Source organism: Camelus ferus, chromosome 10, assembly GCF_009834535.1.
Source record: "Camelus ferus isolate YT-003-E chromosome 10, BCGSAC_Cfer_1.0, whole genome shotgun sequence".
In the NCBI taxonomy this organism is placed as follows: domain Eukaryota; kingdom Metazoa; phylum Chordata; class Mammalia; order Artiodactyla; family Camelidae; genus Camelus; species Camelus ferus.
Window position 1 is genome coordinate 39,808,257 of NC_045705.1, and position 21,517 is coordinate 39,829,773.

Consider the following 21,517-nt stretch of genomic DNA (forward strand, 5'->3'; position numbering starts at 1 on the left):
CCTGAAATCAGGCATATGCTTTAAGAAAGCAAATTCGCTCATACAGGACTAGCCTAATACACTTCATTCTAACTCAGAAGTGGAAAAGTCATATATATCCCTAGCGATGTGAAGGCAGGTCAAACACAGACTTCCTTGTCAAACTGGATTTTAAACTTCAAATAGGTCAGTGTAGAATCAATTAGAAATACTACTCTCAACAGCACATATCTTGTAATATACAAACTGACTATCCATACCATGGGCCAGGAAGGGAGAGAGGGTAAGGAAAGATTCAAATCAATTTATTTCATCCTTTTATGTATCGAAAACAAACAGAACAGAAGTAAAAAACACTTCCTGCAAGCCCAGTGCCCATCAGGCACTCTGATGAATCTTGGGGCAAATGTAAAGACAGAATCTTTGCCCCTGGGAGCTACAGATGCATAACCAGACAGAATGTGGTATGTGCTACAGCAGAGCTAAGTTTAAAATTCATTGGAACACAGAGGAGGATGCACTTAGTAGGAAAAGGGGAAGGCTTCACAGAGGAGGTGGTGTCTCAGGAGGCTTTCCCCTGAGGACAAACCAAACTTTGTCAGATGGAGATAACAGAAAAAGACATTCCCAGCACAGAGAAGAAAAAGTGCAAAAGAATGGAGGCTCGGACAGATCATGGAGTGACTGGAAAAACAAATTCTGGGTGACCGGAGGGAATGAGGCCGAGACAGAAACGTACAGGAGATATGGATATAACGGAAGCCAGGCATTGGGCGAGATCCGCTTAGGTCATGAAGGTCATGGAAAACTGCAAAGAGAACTGAACACTCCCACGTCTGTGTCCCCAGTGAGCCACTGATCTGCTTCTGTCACTGTACCGATAACAAATTATAATTACTGTCCACACTAGTTTTCTCCTATTAAACTATAGACCTCTTGAGGGCAGACGCCATCTCTTATAAACCACAATACTTCTGACAGCTAGTTCTGTGTCATGGACAATTGTTGCTTTAAAAAAAAATGTATGCTGAACAAGTAACCTACACCTTCTCACACCGCCATACAAAATCCAGACTCAAAGGCTTGAATCTGTGGTGCTCTATGGGAAGACTATAAAATCTAATGTTCATTTTACTTAAAACCAAGATGACAAACTACTTCATGATTGATTTTCTCTAAATATCTGACTCATCTTCTGGTTGCCTCATGATATGATAGACTTTCTTATTCCTCTAACACTTTTTTTTTTTTTGGACTATCACCCTCTTACCCACCACCTTCCAGCCTCTGCTGAACCTGATGATTTGGGAATATTTTCCAGAATTCTTCTGTTGCTTTCTTAGCGCCAATCATGCCTGCTTTAATTGCAATGGTCATAGACTTACTATGATTCAAAGGGATTTAGAGACTAATTGTTTGCAGCACGTTAGCCCTTGACACATGTAGGTTGAATCTCATTGGTACTTATTCAATTGATGCTTCTTGGCAACTGCTCAATTGTTAATGATTACCTACAGGGAATCAGATTTTAGTCAGAGTTTTTCCTCTTAACTATGCATTGCAAATGTATAGGTGGTTCGTGCCAGCCAGTCTGGGGTGACAAGAATTCCAAGTGGTTCTTAGAGTTTTGGCTAAGTGATCTTCAAAATTGACACCCAAGTGATTCTAATTCAATGCTATAGATTCTGATCCAATGTGATATATGAAAAAAAGGGGGTTGTTTGAATAATAAGATTTTGGAAACATTTATAACTTAAAAATATAATTCTGTGAGACCAAACTTATAATTTAGAAACACAAGTAAGGTAACAACTGTCTTTCAGGATCTAGCCAAAAACAACATGTAAATCCTACCACTGTTTATGCCCATTTCTATACCTGCTGCTTATAATGAAACCACGGCTGGCTGGTGTAGTGTCCTGGTAAAGCAGGTGGGCTCTGGAGTCAGACTGCCTGGGTTCAACTCCAGTTGCAATGTTCACAAGCTGTGAGCCTTGGGTATATTTTTAAACTTTCTGGTGCTCAGTTTCCTCATGTGTTAAATGAGAAACACAATCACATCTCCATTACAAAGTTGTGATGAGGATCAAATGAATTGTCTAAGAAAAAAACCCACTTGGCCCAGTTCCGGGTTTATTGCATACACTCTATAGATGCTGGGGATTGTAATTACACCCTGGTATGCACTCAAATAACTGTGAGACAAAATGATAAAGTGCTATAAAAAAGGTACAGATAAAACTCTCTGGCCATACTGTCTTTCAAATTACTTTTTAATGGAAAAGTTATAAACCAGAGAAAGGAGAAAATGACGCTGGCAGGTATCCCTGTACTAAAAAAGAGCAAACACAGAGAAAGAAAATCAATGGAGGATTTAAAATGTTCTTTTTGCTTTGACATCTAACCTCCCGCTTCCAAATTTTTCCAACAGAACAGTACAACCACTTTTAATGATGAGATGACACTGCATTTCTCTTAGTCCTCATGGCCCAAGTGGGACAAAATGGAGGTCAACGGTGTCAATATTTTTGACAAATATTTTAATTAAATATCAACAAGCAGCCAGATTCCCAGAGTGGATGTAGCATTGTGATTCAGAATACAAGAAATGGAAAGTACATATTCTCTGAGGGAGCACTTACGTGGCCTGGAGTATTTCATGTGCTATTTTGCTGGGACTACAGGAAGACACAAGTGTATGGCCCAGAAATAAAGGGAACTAGATGAACACTTGGTGTTTGAAAGTATCCCCAAGTTTAAGCCATTGGTGTAGAGCAGTGCTTCACGAAGTTTGATGGGCATTTGGACCATCTGAGAATATTATTAAAACGTAGATTCAGATTTACCAGTTCTGGGATGGGCCTGAGAGACTGCATTTAGCACAAGCTGCCCAGCGATGCTGATACTGCTGTCTGAGGATGCTTCTGAGTAGCGAGGGTGTCGAGCACAGATTCAGCTTGGGTTTGAGTTGTGGCTCCTTCTCTCACCAGCTACATGACCTTGGCAACGTTAGTGAATCTATCTTTGTATCAGTTTTTTTTCCCCACCTCTAAAATAAGGATAAGATTGGTATCTAAAATGGCTGATGTGAGGACTAAATTATTAATGAATGTAAAGTGTTTAAAACAGCACCCAGTACTGAGCAAGCACTCAATAAAAATATTTTTTCTATGAATAAGTAAGAGTTTCTCATTATAAACATTTAGCCAATCAACAGAGATGAATATCTCACAAATTTTAATTGAGTTTAATTCACCACAATAATTTATTTTAAGCCATTAAAGTCAGCAATCACATCAATCTCCATACTCGAAGCTTGGCATGTTATAATTTTTCAAGTCACTGAACTCCAAAAAGAAGCTAATTAACAATTCTCTTGGGGGTAACAATACTTAGAGGCATGAACTTGTCATGATATAAACTTCTTAGTCTACTTTTTTCATGAAGAATGCAACATACACAAGAACTAAATATATTTACAAATAACTGAAATGTATCCTGTTTGTAGCCCTACAGCATTATAGGTTTGTTTTTTCCCCCTTTTGTATTAATCTCTTTCACAACTAGAATTATTCTATTTGTTTACTGTCTCCCTCATCATGAATTTAAACTCCTTGCGGGAGAGATAATGATTATTTAAGACACTGCAATATTTCAGCATCCAGCTTACCGCTTGATATTTGATAGATCATTAATTAACAAATGTTTGCAAAAATATGAAATAAGTGACTGAATATATACCTTAGATGCACATTTCATTCATTTATTCAGTGCATTGAGGGGCCTGTGATTTTTTTTTCTGGTCACGTTCCAGGTGCTGGAGATTTGGAAATGAATCAGCCCTAGTCTGTATGTTCAAGGAGCGCCATGGTCTAGCTGAAGGCAGATATGTGAGCAAATAATTGAAAGTAAGATCAGTCCAAGATGCATAGGGGATGGATATGGAGAGTGCTCATGGACTGGAGTAGGAGTGGGATAGGGCATTCCAACTAAAGGAAAAATTCATGTAATTTTACAAAAGCGTGAAGCTGACAGACAAACAGAAATCTTAGATAAAATGGGTACTCAGGAGGATGAATAGCCCTGGAAGTTAATGGTAGAGACCAAAGGAAAGACCCAGATCACAGAAGACAACATTCTATTCTATAGCAGGTATGAGTTATGGTGGAAGGATGAGAACTTTTAAGATAAACACTGAAAGAAAAAATCTCTTCCTAAGGAATACTAATAATATTATACAAAGAGTGATTGTAGCAAAGACTGCTAACTGCTTCTAAATATCTATTCTCTTCTTAGGAATTGTCAACACACCAAAAAGTTAAATACCCTAACTTCTCTCAGCTAGGTGTGGCCACATGACCATTTTTGGTCAATGAATGAGTTGACTCTTGTGTGTCATTTCTGGAAGTGTCTTTAAAAATAGGGAAAACATTTTTTTTTAAATTCTCCTTCCTGCTACCTGATATGTGATATAATGGTTGGAGCTATGGCAGCCATTTGAGCCATGAGGTGATCAAGAAGTAGGGATTCTTGTGCTAGAATGCTAGAAAAAATGAAGATAGAATCAATCTAGGTCTCTTAATCCCACTTCAACCATGAGGAGTTTCTAGCTTTCTACTTCATTTGTATAAGAGAAAAATGATTTCTTCCCACTAATTTTGCTGCTCTTATTTTGGGATTTGTATGCCACTTATTCTAATTCTGTGTTACATGTACAGAAATATGGAAGGGCTTCAATAAAGACGTGACATTTGAAGTAGTTACTGAAGGAAAGGAAGGAGATTACTAGAAGACAGGGTATCAGAGAAGTTCCAACATGTATGTGGAAATCATCAAGAACATAGTATGTTAAGGAAACTGAGGGAACTTCTATGTAGTAGGGACACAGGTTATATTGTGGGAAAGTGTTAGGGTGGGGAGGACTGGGAAGAGATGACAGGCACAGTTAAAAGCCTTAAATGTCATACTAAAAAGTTTAAATTTTATGAAGCAATTAAGGGCCATTAAAGGTTTTTAGGTAGTTAAATGATGGGACCATAACTGGCTTTTATAATACCTTAGAGAGCTCTGTGGACTAAAAGAAGGAAAAGCAAGAAACAGACAAGTTCAGAGGCAACTACTGGAGTCCGAGAGTAGAGACACCTAGACTAAGGGCCTTGACAGTGAAGACAATGGGGCAGAGACAAGAGACATTTAGCAGACATACTCTGCAGACTCTGTAAGTATTAGTAACCACCTAGGGGAAGAGATACGAAGCAGAAGGAAGTCAGGATGATTCCTAGAAATATAAAATGGCTCGGTCACTTGAGTTAAAGGTGATATTATTCACCAAGACAGGGAATGAAGGAGGAAGAAAGACAAATTAACAAATGCAAATGAAAGTCAGGCTTTGGGGTCTAAGTAGGAGGAAAAACAGGAATATAAAAGCATATCTGGCTTTTTTTTGCATTCAGGTTACAACTTAAATATCACTTCCTCCAAGAATCCTTCTCCAAATTCTCTAAAGAAACCTGTGCCCTCTCCAGTCCCATCATCAAATCACTTTGCTTTATTTTTTTCAGAGCGCTATTAGTTTATAATTTCCTTCCTTTTTGTTTATTGTATACCTTGATTAGAATGTAAACTTCGTGAGAGTGGAAATTTGTTTGCTCCTACATAATTGAATTCAAATGTGTCTGACATACAGCAAGAAATCTTGTTTTATGAATATATCATAGTACTTAACAGTAGTACTTAACATAGTACTTAACTCTGAGATAATAAATAAAAATTAAAAATTGAAAGGACCAAAGCCATCACAGAGGCAAGCTCCCTCATTTGATGGGTGACAAAGGAGGTGAGCTCCAGCAGTGCCCAGAAAGACCTGCCCCAAATGACACAGCCAATGAATTGGCAGAAGGCAGAAGATCTGAGTTCAAGTCCAAATGAACGACACCAGCTTCATGAACTTCAGATCTCGAAGCATCTTTCAGTCTCCTTAGCTTTAAAAAAAAAAAAAATTGCTTCCTTCATGAATATTTTGAGAAAAAAATAAAATACAATACACGAAAGCATGTTGTTCAAGACTTTCACCCAATCTATCCCAGATCATTCATTCTCAATACCTACTTATTATTTATTACACACGACATCATTAATGTCATTTCTGAGATCTCGTCCCAGTTTGTTTTAACTCTCACAACATATTTTGTATATTTGCAAATTTCCGCTGTTTACCGCACTGTAGAACAATTTCCCTGTCTCTGTCACTCTTTGACCTTTTATTATAAATCAGGTGTAAAACCATTCTCTGTTTGACCTTCGCTGTTTTTGTGTCTTTCTCAGTCTCTTACGTGAGTAACTTAGCAAATTAAATTTTATTACAACTCCTGAGAGGCAGGGAGCATAACACTATTCTTACTGTATGCCCCTCCCTACAGGCTGTGTGACCTTGGACAAGTTAAGAATCTATCTTGTGCCTAAGACTTCTCACTTGTAAACTGGAGATAACAATACACTTTGAAGGGTTATTGTGGGGATTGCATAAATTAACCTATGAAAAAAATTTAGTCATGCCCGGCATATAGTTCAAAAATTATTTGCATTTATTATTCTTTCCATTTATTAAACCACTTATGAAATTGTTCAGATAATTCTCTTACTCGTACTATGAAATATTTCCAGTTTCCCCCATTTCACTCAATACAAAACTAAGGCTTTGAGAGTTTAAGTAACTTCCTCAAGTTCACACAGCTAGTGAAGTGGCAGTGTTGATATTCAAATTCAAGGGCTACTTCTGTTGAACACCAGGTCTATGCTATGGACCATGTCAACATTGTGCTTCATTTTAAAGGAGCCAGGTGATTTCCCCATCAAAGCAGACATTTATAAAACCAAGCTATCACCAAATAAACTTGAATTAAATAAACTTTTGACCAGTAAACATCCTCAAGTAGGAGCAAGAGGCATTAAAATAAGGGGAAAGCTCAGTGAGATGGGTTGTCAGGAAAAGCTCTGGAAGACTTGGGAAGAGCCTAGCTATGTGACTGCTTCTAATTACATGAAGCCCCAGGTCCCTGCAATGACCTACCTAAAGGTCAACCCCAGACCAGCTTTCAGCAGTAGTTTGGCCGGCAAATTTCTTTTCTCAGCTTTGCTGGGGCCCTTAGGCCAAAATGCTTAACCACAGGCCATCTTTCTCTTTTTAATTAACTGAATTACAACTCATAAAAGGCGACATGTGTCAGGAGAAGAACCCTTGGAGGGGCATTTCCTTAACTTGATCATGTCCGAACCTAGGGGCACGGGCCTTGCAAGGACAGCTTTGTCAGCTGCCGCTGTGTCTGTTACCGAGCTCACAGCGGGCAAGCTCGGTTTATGACTTATAATGGGTCCACTAAACTAATGATTCCCATTGGAAGGCCTTTCCAGAGTCACAGGGGATTAGAAAGACTAGATGCTTTAACATTCTTGATGATTTATGACACAGCCCACATTGTGGTTACTGTTGTTTTTTTTGTTTGTTTTTTGTTTTTTTTTTCTCCTCAAAATAATAAGCAATGTTAAGTGCTGGCATCTAATTTTGTCATTTCAGCAGAGATCAGTGCTCTCCATTTTATAACTCAAAGTCAGTAGTTCTCAACCTTCCTGCACAAAGGCATCACTGCGCAAATGGAGAGGTTTTCAACTTCCCAATGTCGATGGCCTGGCTACAGTCAGGCCCACTAAGGAGGACTCTGTTATTGGAATCCAGGCCTTAGTACTTTTAAAGCACACACAGAGATAAAATGTGCAGCTAAGGTTGAGATCCATTGCTTCAGGGGATCAGGAAAAGTATTAGCAATGTGTTTAAAAGCAACAAACAAACAAAAATTCCCTGAGATTGTCTTTAAAGAGGTCCTGATTTTACGAAGGGCCATTGTTTATCTGCTCCTCTCAGCACACCACTCGACCGATCTGGCTTTGTTATTCTTTGTTATTTCATGACTACATTTTCTTAATGTAATACCTCATTAGATTCCTATTCTTTGAGTTGTATGATGCTCCTGAGTTTCCAAAATAAAACATCTCTGGGCAAAACATCATTTGGATCACTCGGTAGAAATCAGGATAATCAAAACATGTTTCTATTAAAGCTGCTTGTGAAGCAAAAACTGATTTTTCACCAAAGGGAAAGCTCATGAAAGTTCATTTTGCTATTCAAAATATTCAAACAATCCTGGAACTCCTAAGTGATAATTGAGGGGAAATAATTTAGGCTGAGATATAATACACTGAGAAAAGAGAAGACACCAGGGGAATTCAACCATTGAAAGCCATGTGGCAGAAGGTCCCCGGCGTGTACCCATGTGGGACACAGTCTCTTTGCCTTAAATCCTGTTGTTATAGACACAGGAGACTGAATCACTTGCATCTTTTAAAAACCAAATCCTCAAAATTTTTTTGCTCCAAATATTAATTATTTTAAAGATGGATTTCTTCTACAAAAAATCGAAGATCAGAGGTAATTGACTGCTCTGTGCCAGGTGCAGTATTAAGTGCCATGTATGCATTACTTCATTTAATAAATGAGCCTATGAGGTAGGTGATGTTACTCTGTTTTATAGGTGAGGAAACTGAGGTGCAGAACCTTTAGGTAATTTGCCCAGAGTTACAAGACTAGCAGGTGGACTAAGAAGGATATAAATTAATGCCTGTTAGAAAAAAGTCACAGTAACTCCAATGCCAATATTACAGACTTCTCAGAAAGGCAGACAACTAGCCACTAAGAGAAAGACTGGTTTTTTTTTTTTGTTTGTTTGTTTTTTTTACTTTAAAAAAAGGGGCCTGTATCCTGGGGATGAACACAAGGAGGATGAAAAGCAATGGAAAGAAGATTTGAATAAGTTCACATAGTGATGTGTGGGCACCAAAAGGATTTATATTAGAATAGTCACAAAAGAAACAGTCCAATTTCCCAGAGAAGTAGCTAAAGTCAACCTTCAGGAATTGGTTTCTGAACAATATCAGTGAAGAAAAGTCCATATAAAAGTCCAACAAAATTTAACAAGAGAGAGGTAAGATTATAAAATACTCTAAGCATCACATAAAACCCCTGAGGCCCTAGGAAATAATCTTTTAGTAGTTCTGCTTTTCTTTTTTTTTTGAAAAAATTTGAAGTAGGGATTTCTAGCTTCATTCCAATGATAATGTTCTTAAAATTGAAGACAATATAAAGATTTCAAGCCATTTCTCTTTATTACTCTCCTATCATTTCTTTTACTGATTTTGCTTTTTACTCAACTATCATTCTGCTTTTCTCTTTATTTGAGCTTACCCAACTAACCACGATCTCTATCATATATGCCCTATGTTTCCTTTCAAAAATGCATATGAAGGAAAAAAAGCATTTCAAAACTATTATACTTTGAAAGGAGTTGTTATAAATGAGCATGCTAAATTTTTGCAAATTAAGCTGATAAACTGGGCATTCCACTCTTGGGTGGCAGCAAGCATCTCAAACCATGTGGTCATGTGGATCAAACTAAAACACACACATTTTACCTGACAAATAGAAATGTATTCCTTATTCAATCATTTGAATAATACAACTGAATGTAACAGTGACAAATTCAACTTTTATTGAAATCCTACTATATGCATGGACTTGAGTTACATGCTCCCCGGAATTTAGAGATAAGGCATATTTTGGCTAACACTGAATGGTAACTATTACTAAACAAGGAAGAATGTGGTAAATACTAATTTTGCACAGTAATAATGGTTATCACTTGTTGAATATTTATTATGAGTCAGGCAATATCCAACTATTGTCCCTAATGCTTCCAACCAGTGATCGCTACAGTTACTTATTGAGTGTTTCTGCCTATAAAATGTTTGTGAGGAGACATCCCCCAAATGTGCTAATCTGCAGAATAAGTATATATTTGTACAACAATGATAACACATTATATTTATTATAAAACATATTCAAATGTTGAAATTAGAAATAATGAGACAATATGAAGAGAAGCACCCCATGCTTCCTGGCTCATCTTTAGCCACCCTGGGAGAAAGCCACCAACCACACTGCAGAACACAGCTAGCTATGCTGTGTGGTAGAAACCACTGGGTGTCCCCCAGTATTCATTATCCTTTCCTTCTATACTGATGGGATCCCCAGTCTTTATCTGGGCCCATGTCAGCCCAGAATAAAGATTACATGTTTCAGTCTCCCACTGCAGCCAGGTGTGGCTTTGTGCCTAAGTTCTAACTCTTGGGATATAAGGGGAAACCAGGTCTACAACTTCACAGAAGTGCCTTTAAAGGGAGGAAATGTGTCCATCTCTCTGTATTTCTTCCAACCTGCTTCTTGGCATGTCATCATGGTGACTATGGGCACAAAGGCAACATGCAAGGGTCGTAGAGCAAGAAGATGAGCTGCTTGGGTCCTTTTAAGACCATATTGCGGGCAGGGTATAGCTCAAGTGATAGAGCACATGCTTAGCATGCAGAAGGTCCTGGGTTCAATCCCTGGCACCTCTTCTTTAAAAAAAAGGCCCTGTGGAGCAGAACAGACATTCCAGTTCTGGACAACCCACTTATGGGCTGTTATATGTGGGAGAAATACATTTGTCTTGCAAAAGCACTGTTATTTTGGTCTCTGTTAAATGCAAATGAACATATATGCTAAATCATATACCATGCAAGATATTTATTGCTCCCTCTACTTACAGATGGCTGAGAAGTATCAGAGAAATTAATTTTCCAAGGTTAGCCAGCTGGTATATGGTAGGATCAAGAAAGAGCCCAGAGTCTATCCTCTTTCCACTAAATCAGGCGACCTCCTTTGAATAAAATACTATAAAATCAAGGAGGGAGGAGACATTAATTTTGCCTAGAGGGACTGATGAGGGCTTCCTGATAGAGGTGGCAGCTTAATGGGATCTTAATATACGAGTATTATGGGAAGGAAAAGACCTTCCGGGCAATTGGAACAAAGTGAACAAAGGCAAGGAGATAAGGAAGTATAGAAAAGGCTCAAGAAAAGCTCGTGGCTTATTGCTGTTAAATGACCACTATTGCTTCTTGGATATTTCAGAGCACCAGCTACACAGCAGGCACAGACAAGGGCCAAGAGGTATAGTAGTGAAAAAAGATGTCTCTACTTCTCAAATATGTGGGAGGACGATACTACTGGACTGAATAAAGTCCAAATCCCATGTCAAGCAAACAAAGTCTTCATAATCAGACTCTCCCTATTTTTTTATTTTTTTTTAAAAAGATTCATTCCAGTCTAACTAGGAGTTTGAGAATTTTAGAAAAAGGAAACGATGGGAGAGTCACTGAACTTTTAAGAAAGCTTTCAGTAATTGCTTGCGTTTGCCTCCTTGTGTGTCATGTGTAAGAGCCTTTAAATCTAATGAACTTTTATGGGCCATGAGGACATGGACAATGCCATCCATACAAACATACCCCACAATCTCCTAGGAGCGTGATGACTGTTTTAGAAGATTTGAAAATACTCAGCCCTATGAAGGAGAAAATGAAACCAACTCACAAAAGTTGGGGGGGGGGCAACTGTGTCATTAATTAGGTAATATATATATAAAGCACCTAGAATAAAATGGTCCCTCCATAAACATTAGCTCCCTTCCCTTTCTACTTCTTTCTTACCATTTATTACCTAGAACAGCTCTGTCCAATAGAACTTCCTGGAACAATGAACATATTCTATATCTGCCTTGTTGAATACGGTAGCCACTAGCCATGTTGGTTACTGAGTACTTCAAACGTGGCTAGTACTACTGAGGAACTGAACTTTTAATTGTATATTATCTTAATTAAATTTAAATAACCACACTTATTGTAGCTACTGCCTTGGAGAGCACAGGCCCTGAAGCTTATACAACACAGTAGTTGGTCACTAAGTGTGTTGAACTGATCCTTTTCCCTACAGATACGCGTATGTTTAAGGTGAAAGAGTAAAAAGAGCAGCTGCCCCAAGGGCAGGCCGAACGGTGTGGTGAAAGAACAAAGGCAGCTGGATCCAAACCAAAAAAAGCAGTTTCTGCCACACTGACCAATGCTTCTCCAACTTTACTGTGCACACAGATCATTGGGGTTCTTAAAAACACAGATTCTGATTTAATAGGTCTTGAGTGAGAACTTAAGCTCTGTGCTTACAAGCTCCCAGGTACTAATAATGCTGCTAGTCAATGGGCCACATTGCAAGAACACAGATCTAGATGTAGGGAGGCCCACGGGCCTACATAACTGCTCGGCCCTACCTCTGGACTAGCTACGGCTTCCCCATTCTTGGCTCAACAGTTCAAGATTAAGTCACAGGCATGCTTTGTTTTATCAAAGCCAATCCCCTCTCCTTGCTTCTTATGATGAACATTTATTAAGCACCTTCTACATGTAAGGAAGATTACTCGTAACAATATCTGAGAGGCAAATATTATTCTCATTTTACAAATAATAAAACGAATTTTTAACAGATGGATGATATAACTTAATCAAAACTCAGGCAAGTACTAACTGGCAGAAGTGGGTTTAGAACCCTGTCGCTTCTGAATCCAAAACCTAATCTTTCTCATGAGATTCCTGTTACATGAAGTGTGGTGTACAATTTAGTATCAGCCTTACCTGGAAAATTATTAGAAATGCGGACTCCTAGGCCTCATTCATATACATGCTGAATCAGAGTCTGCGTTTTAACATCTCCAGGTGAGTCCTATGCACGTCACTATTCGAGAAGTACTTTGATGTTCCACCTCTCACCTTTTAGAGCAAAGTACAAGGGGAAAGTAAGAGATCTGCTGATTGCGGCAGTTGAGAAATGGACTTAGGTCGGCCAGGTTTGACTGTGGAACAAATATCTATAGCTTTGCCTCTTTGCTAAATTCCTATTGCCTCACGGGCATACTTAAGCCAAAATTAAGCTGCTTTCTAGAAGGTAAGGATTTTTCATTTCTGGATAATACTACAAATCCAACAGATACAAACACCAACAACACAGTTTTAACAGTGTTCGTGGGAAAAACCACAAGCAGCAGCAAACTTGTTTGCTGAAAAATAAATGTACTAAAATCAGCAAGTTCTTCCAAAATATCTCACCATTATTAATCACTGCCAGAATGGTTCAAAGAAACAAACAATTCTGCTTCTTCTCCCTTCATGGGTAATTCCAGAAAACCATCCAATTAAAAGTGAATAGTAGCCTAAATCACAAGGGTCTATTACTGTACAAAATGACTCAAAGAAATTAATGCCTAAGCGTCCAGCTCTATGACCAAGTGCTTGGTCATCCCATTTCCGTAATACAGCAACTTCCTTCTCAGAGGGCTCTCACCCTCAGCTTCCTGCTGCTGGAATCAATCAGAAATGCCATTTAAACCTTGCTTAACAACAACTCTTCATCTCAAGCCCATTTTTTGGCTCCCGAATGAACCCCACTGCTCATTTGATTGCTTCTCTAGGTCCCTGAATCCACATTCTCTTTTATTTTCTCTCATCCCCCTCTGTTCTCACCCATCTTCACTCACATTTTCAACCTTTCCTTGGGCCATTTTATCCTCTTTAAACCACTCTCTTATCCTCTGCCCCAGAATCAAAGCTGTACCTGCATCCAATAAGCTCTCCCATTTAAAGCTCTCTACAAAAATCTCACTGATAATATTATGAGAATATTATGGTTTTCAAATAGCTTTTGCATAAATGATCTTCTTGGCAGTCAAATACAATGGGTGATATACTAAGGACTCAAAAAATTTTAACCTAAGTCTTCCTTCTTTCCTCTCCTCTCAATCCTTCACTTTCCTGGGAGGTTTTCCAAGACACAGTTCTGGAATTTCTGGAATAAATTCCCTTGTCTCTACTATCATTTCTACCTCTAGAAACAAAGTATCACACAACAAAGTGTCTCACCGGAAAGTAGAATCACCACATTGCCAATACTTGCTAGATATCCCTTTTATTTTTCAGTATTTTCCCTTGGACATCCTTAATAATGTAGACACCCACTCTCCTTACCAATTGAATCAGGTCCCTTTGACACTTTAATTGTTTATTCCTAGTGATATTTTTAAAGTGTGAGATTCCTTCTTTTACCGATTTTTTTTTTTTTAACTTGGGACATACACAGATATGTAGCCCTTTTATTTAAGGCTTTGGTGTGATAGCTTCTTATTTAGCAAACATTCGCTCCTTCCTCTTCTTTGAACTTGGCACTATGACTTGCTTTGGCCACTGGGGTGTCAGTGGATGTGATGTGAGCAGAAGCTATAGCTGTGCTTGTGTTCTGGGCTTATCCTTTCGGGCTTCAGCCATCACAATGAAAATAACATACTTTGGGTAGTAAAGTCCCACCCCCCGGGACCCCAGAATAAAATATGTGAAGCAGAAATGCTCCAGCCAACCAGCACACACTTATGGAAGAAATGAGTGCTTACTGTTGTTCTGTGCCACTGGTTTTGTGGTTGTTGGTTACACACCAAAAATGGACTGTTATGTGGAGTAACAGTAAATGGTAGACCAAGCTCTACCATTTACTAGTTGAGCGAGAATATCTGTTATCTGTAAAATGAGAGGTTTGCATTCATTGAGCCCCAAGTTACTTCACAAGATTTAAAACTCATGATTCTTAAGTACACCACTTCCCACAGTATATTTTCAGAAAACAGGTCAAAATCTAACCACTGTGAAATGAACGCTAGAGAAGGATGGAGAGAAAAGGCATCCTAGAATCTCTCTAACTTTATTTTTCTAAATCAGAAAGAATGGAATTTGTTTGAATGGTGTTCAACACAGAACTCTGAGGGGTCTGCTGGAGGGAGGAAGTAAGTCAGGAGAGGAGGCTTCCACACCAGTTGGCTACAGAGTCCAGAGAGGGCAAACATGCCACTTTTTCACTAAGTCAGCCTCAGGGAGCTGGACTTACAGATCACACCCAGTCTCTACTCACCCTGAACTCTCTAGAAGCAGAGTAATTTTAATATCTGGCATAAGACAATATTCAGTAGATAATGGGGAAGAATAAACAGATTGAGTAAAAAATGGAAACTATAGAATGCTGAAATGGGGATTTTCTTTTTCTATACTTGCTTTTTTTTCCCCCTGAGTGATTTTATCATCATAGAGGGGATTTTGGTTCTGCATCAGAGGCTGGACTGTGTCACATGTAAGGTCCCACCCAACGTTAAAAATGTCATGACATCATACAAGAATGAGTTTACTAGAAGCATTCATGCATAAGAACCTCAGTGACCCCCTTGTTAATGGCAGACACTTCAAGAGCGCTAAGATCAAATATTCCTTAAAAAAAAAAAAAGCAGAAAACTCTTTAAATATCTTTTGTATCTTTATTAGACAGTTACTTAAAAATTTCCTTTGACCACAGATTTCCTCCTGTTATTCAATTGCCATTTGTGTGTATGCCAAGGAATCATTTCCACGAGGGCCATATATTTCTAAAACCAAATTTGCTAATTGGCAAAATTCAATACGTTTACTTGTAACGAAATTATTTTTGAGGAAGATTTTAATATATAACTTAAAATTTGCCATTTAGGTAATCTTTTAAAGAAGGAAATATTCTTATGCAACATGACTGAAATGCTCTGAGGAACTCTGAAATTGTTTTTTCATTAAATAGAGCTGAAATTATGTGAACAACTAGAACACAGACAGAAAAGAGGAAAACAAAGTACAGAACACCAGGGAAAGAGACAACAGACGGCAAGCAACAGTGATTTGTTCAAGGTCACTCAGTGAGTCAGGAACAAAGGGGAGGGTTAGGCCTGTGTCAAGACCCAAAGCACATCTACATGAATGATAGTTTACTAAATCTGCCATTTTCCAATATATAATATATTCATGTTACTTCTACATGAGGGAGTATATTAACATTTAACATTCTTTCAGAGTCTAGCACATGTTACTTCATAAGTGTTTATTAAATGAAACAAGTAAACCCCTATTAACCAGAAGTTAACAAAGCACAATTTCACATACATAACCTCATCAGATCCTCACACCACCTCTAAGGTAGATATTATAATTCCTGTCTTATAGAATCAACTTAGGTCCAGAAAGATTAACTGAATTGCTCAACAACACACTGCCAATGAGAATTGGGGCCTTTTCATCAGACTCAGCAAACCTCTCTAAAGATCCTACTCTTAAGAAAACTCAAAAGAGAGTTTGCATTAAGTACAAAAAGTTAAAGATAATTTTTTAAAAATCCCTTTGAAGAACTCAAAATCAGATACAAAACTGATTATTTAGCAGAATGAGAGCAATTTGATCAATTTGCTATAAGTAGCTGATTTATTAGCCAGTGAGTTGGGACACCCATCGAGCATGTCTGTTCGAAAGTCCTTAGATCCTTGTTGATAAATTATTTGTACATGAGGGCATCTGGAAGTGAGCCATGAAAACCTGAATAAAGGGCTTTGAAATAATATAGATCTAGTACAAGTCAGCAGTCCCACTTACAAAATCAAGTCTCTGTGCGCCACGTCTACTTCTTCAAAGCACTGCTCATCGGCTTTAAGTGATGTCAATGGATATAGTAAAGAGGTTAACTCTATTATAAAGACATGAAATTCTGTAATATATACATGGATCCCTGCCCCAAGGGTATTGAAGCCTCTGTGACAAGTTGTCTTTCACTCAAAGCTACATGTTGCCGAGGAGTAAGTAAACAAACTTTGTTCCTAAGCTGAGAGGCAGAAAATGAGGGAGGGAAGGAGGAAACAAGCAGCAGCAAGATCAGAGTTAAGGAAGGGCTCAAGTTCCACAGCCAGGCTTCCTTGGTTCATTCTTGGCTCTGCCTCTTGCTGCACAATTTGGAGAAACTTACTTAACCTCTTTAAGGACTCAGTTTCCTCATCTGTAAAATGGAGACATTATTAGTACTTATCTCATAGGGTTGTTATGAGGACTGCACGAGTTAATATTTGTTAAATGCTGAAAACAGTATCAGGTATACAGTAATTCCAATGTATGTTTGATAAATAAAGGAAAGAAGGACAGAATAGTGAACACTATATGTCTTTATCTTTTGCTTGCTTCCTTTCTCAGAGCCCTTTACTTTCCACAGCTGGGGCCACTTGATTCCTACCAGTAACCTTAACCCCATTTCCAGGCTGACCCCAAATGACTCTTGTTCAGAAAGAGTTATGAAGCCCTAGTTCAGTAGTTCAGGTGATTCAGCATTAAGTCAAGCTTGCTGTTATTCTTGTCCTGACCCCGTGTCCCAGTTTTAGTCACTTGTCCCTGTAATCAAGTCCCAACCCTGTACTCCAGTTCTTGCATCCTGCTCCCCTGGGGCTGAGTCCTGGCTTGCAGAATCTGCTCAGGACCTCCAGTTCCTTGGAGGCAGGTCTCTCCTGAAGGGCAGCCTTTGGACTAGACACACTTTGTTTGGCACACACAGTGTTTGAACTTTTGAGAATGAGTCACTTGTATTAAAAATTGTATAAATGATTCAAATTTCTGACTTCTTTTGAAAAGAACTGAATGTTCTGGCAACATTTGGTTCCCACTTCCCTTTGGTACCAAATGACTAGAGCCAAGCGGCAGCTGCCCCTTTGCGAGGCCACGTGCTCTTTATTCTCCACTCTCCCCACACCTCCTGCTCCATTTGTTTCTATGATTTGTTTGGTCCTTGTGGACATTTGAGGTTGGATTCTAAGACTGAGAATAGCCCTGTACTGACCAAGCACTTTGTACTCATTTAATCAAAGACCAGGGAGGGATCTGTTTATTCTTGTCCATTATGCCTACAGTCCCTCTCCATGCTTCAAACTTGCCTGCACATATCCATGTCTGTCTTGTCTTCCTAAATCACTATCCTCTATCCATCAGCTAGGGCCACTCACAAGCCCTTGGTGGATCTCCATAAAGTCAACCACTCACCCACATTGAGGCCCACTCTCCAGCCTGTCTTCAAGAACTTTGGCCATCACAGTAATTGTATTCCAGATACAAAATTTGGGGCTTTACTGATCTGTCTGTTCCTATCATCTCATGCTTTTATAAAACTAAACATCTCATTATCTGTAGATGGACTTTACCCTCACAAAACTTTGGCTCCAATTCTTGTTAGAAGCCCAGCAAAATCCATCAAATATTTATTGATCAGTTATTATATTCTAGGCTCTATCATAGAAATTGATTTGAGTATTCCTTTACTAAGAAACCCAAAGAAGTTTGTTCATCTCTTTTATTAACAATTCAATCTCTCTTCAGTGAACCACCTAAGAAACTAACATTTGATCATAACTGGCTGTGTTTTTTTTTTTCTCATGACAGTCTCTTGTGCTTTACAAAATGGTGAACGAAAGAGGAAAATATCTGCATGACAAAACTGAGATTCAGCAAATATCAAAAGAAAGCTCACAAACCTCATTCTAGACATCATTTCATGAGATTGTCTGGATTGGTTAAAACTGAGTATGTATTAAGTTTTAAATACAGCTGATTAAGTTTGACCACAGTTTTTAAAGACAGTCTTAATAAAAATGTTACTTACATAAGGAATCGTGTCCAGAGTATCTGTGTTGACAATTATAGGAGCAGGGCTGGCCTGAAAAAGAGAAGTAGAAGAACATTTTAAAGAACAAGTAGTCTATTCTGAGATAGGATCTGTTAATTTATTTAACCAAGAGCTCAGCAGTGTTTCTTGAGAACCTGTATAAGGACTATATCAGATACTGGGGAGAGAATGAAGGGGCTCAGGGTTCCCTACACTCTCCTCCCTTCAATTATTTGTTTTGCTACCCTGAACCACATAATGAAATGAAGTAAGCACAAGAGCTTAAACTTCAGGAGGTGAGGATTTGTGCAGTGTAAAAGGCAAGGACTTCTAATAAATTTGGCGAGGAGTTACAATTTCTTTATAAAATGGCCGTGCTAAAGAAATTTGACTTCTCTCTTGTGGAAGCAAAGTGAAACCTAAAACAATGTAACTCTTTAAACTGGCTTGTAAGAGTATGCTGTATTCATGCAAAATAGTTCACATACCGACATCTTACATAGGTTTACCTATTACACAAGCTGTGTTATAACTTTTGTCATTTATGTACCTCTGATCATATACTTTAGAAATCCTTAGAAAATTAATAATTAGTCAAAGATGGCAGAAGACCACGTTAGATATGCTAAACTTTCTTTAAAAAAAAAAACTTTGTACAAACTGCAGTCATTCCTTTTAATGTTGAGTAGGAATCTGTGTAAAACTGATAAAGCAGTGCTACAAGCCAAGTCATTAGAAAATGAGATTGCAATCTATTTGCATCAACCAATCTGACTTCATGAATATTGAGTAGATCTATCTTTATTTTCTAGTTTCTAGAATTTTCACAGCAACTTTTCCTTCATCCCCCGAAAGATCTTTAATCTCCTTCCCAAATTGCAGATTTCATTTAGATAGAGGAAATCGTCTCATCATGATTAATCGAGAGCTGTCCTATATGACATGGTAGTTTGCACAAGTCCTCAAATTTGGGGACATTTCATTAGCTGTGCCCTCTGGACTTACCCAGAGTTAACAGCTTTTTAATGTCAGTCTGTGCCTATGGAATCCTAGTCAAATGATAAAACAAATAGCAATCCAGCAGATTTTACAGAAGAAAATTTCAGGTTTTAACTAAAAACACTGGGCACTGAAAATATGACCCTGTTCTACACACCTTCATAGTCGGTCAACTAGACAGTCATGGTTTATTTGTTAACTCCTAGTAGCAAGCACCCTGTAGATAAATAGGGGCTTTGGGGAAAGACAGTTTCCACTGGACCCGCACCAAAATACAGTGCTTATTAAGATGCATGCGATATAGGAAGAGGAACATGAGGTTTAGAGTCAGAAGAACTGGGCTCAAGTTTGGTTTAACAACTTCCTGATTATATGATTTGAGGGCTCAGCAACTTCTTGGTAATGTGATCTGGGGGCAAGTCCACTAACCCTCTTCATCTCATTTTCCTTCTCTGTAGAATGGAAATAGAAACAATCATCTTCTGAAAATGTTGTTTGAAGATTAAATGAGGTGATATACTTGAATGTGTTTTGTAAACACAAATTTCACAATCAGTGTTAAATATTATTATTAGTTAGTGTCCCTAAAGATTGACTATCATAAGGATATATTATTGGATCATTTGTGAATTGTTTAAGCCCCAGAGGTCTCAATGCTATGTTAGTGGCTACATCTGCACTAAAGAGAACTGATTAGATTCTGTTAATTATCATTGATTAAATATATATTACTTATCCATTTATAGGAATATGCAAATATGTCCTCATTTAATCTCCACAAAACCATATTGATGAGGCATTCTTGCCACTTCCCCTATGTTATACATGAGAAAACTGAGGCTCAGAGAATTTGAAAGCTGAGATTTAACAGTGACCTTTCTGATCTCAAAATCCTTTTTTCCCCACACTAAGCTGCTCTATGAGTCCATTACCTAGGTGCCTCCTTCACAAGAGCCTTGCAGGTGATTTGAGATCTCTAACTGGAGCAGCAAGTAAGACTCAGGCAAAGCAGAGATCACCCTGAAGGGAAGAGATGCCTCAGAGTCTTGCATATTAGATGTTGAAAGCAACCTGGTGATTCTAAAACGGTTTTGTAGTTGTTGTTTGTTTTTCTGAGATAGGATAGTTTTGATGATGTTTCTTCTATGCTTTCTAATTGGTTCCCAGGACTCCCAAAAGCATTTGTGTCTTGTCTCCTTGATTAGACTGAAAACTCTGAGAATCATACCCCAAACTGGTATTTCCCCTTATTATCTAGTATACTTTGATCAATAAATGTGCATTGATTTGATTTGGGACTTACAAGATGTTTTACTTTGGTTTTGCCTCTTACAGATTGCATTAACGTGGTCTGGAAATAAATTTTTATGCATAAGCCCATTTCCCATACAATGCTGTTTATCATTTTTGTATGTTCATGTTGCTAATCTCCATTTTTCACGTATGTAAATTTGGTCTTTCCAATTAGACTCTGTGTTTAAAAAATGACAAGGACTGTATACTTTCCTAGAATTCTTCACAGCACCTGGGTACACAGAAGGAGCTCAGTAAATACTTAGGAATCATTGACTAAATGTAGCTATAAAATAAAGTATATAGAAAAGTAATGCTTTTGTAAGCTTTGGAGAGCATTTCTAAGATAATCCCAAAGTATCTTATGTTATAGTGATAAACTTTTCAATATCCACAACCACTTTCTTTCTTTAACCACTCACTAACACTTAATTATCCAATTTTATAAAATAACAATTAATTATCTCAGAAATGCAGGATGACAACACTGTGAATCTTGAAGTACAATCTATGTTATGGGGAAAGCTTATGGCTCCTTTATGGTGCTAAAAAGAGCCAGGAGCAGTTAATGCCTATGTCTATAAAAGCCACTAAAAATGCACAAATAAATGTGTGTGTAGATTGTGGGAACATATATGACATACATCTGACACTGAACAACTCCCAGATGGAAATGCCAAGGAGATGCTATGGTGGGCTGTTGTGAATAACACAATATCCCAGCTTATAGCAAGAGGGAAGAAT

At 38.2% G+C, this 21,517-nt stretch overlaps 1 protein-coding gene across 22 annotated transcripts in view; it reads right to left on the minus strand.

The window, feature by feature from the left end:
* DLG2 (discs large MAGUK scaffold protein 2) overlaps positions 1–21,517 on the minus strand; it is a 1,704,777-nt gene that overhangs the window by 636,268 nt on the left and 1,046,992 nt on the right. For all 22 annotated transcript variants that reach the window (XM_032488772.1, XM_032488771.1, XM_032488766.1 and 19 more), the window contains one exon: positions 18,479–18,532. In XM_032488772.1, the coding sequence (XP_032344663.1) occupies positions 18,479–18,532 (54 nt within the window). The remainder of the gene's footprint in view (positions 1–18,478; positions 18,533–21,517) is intronic.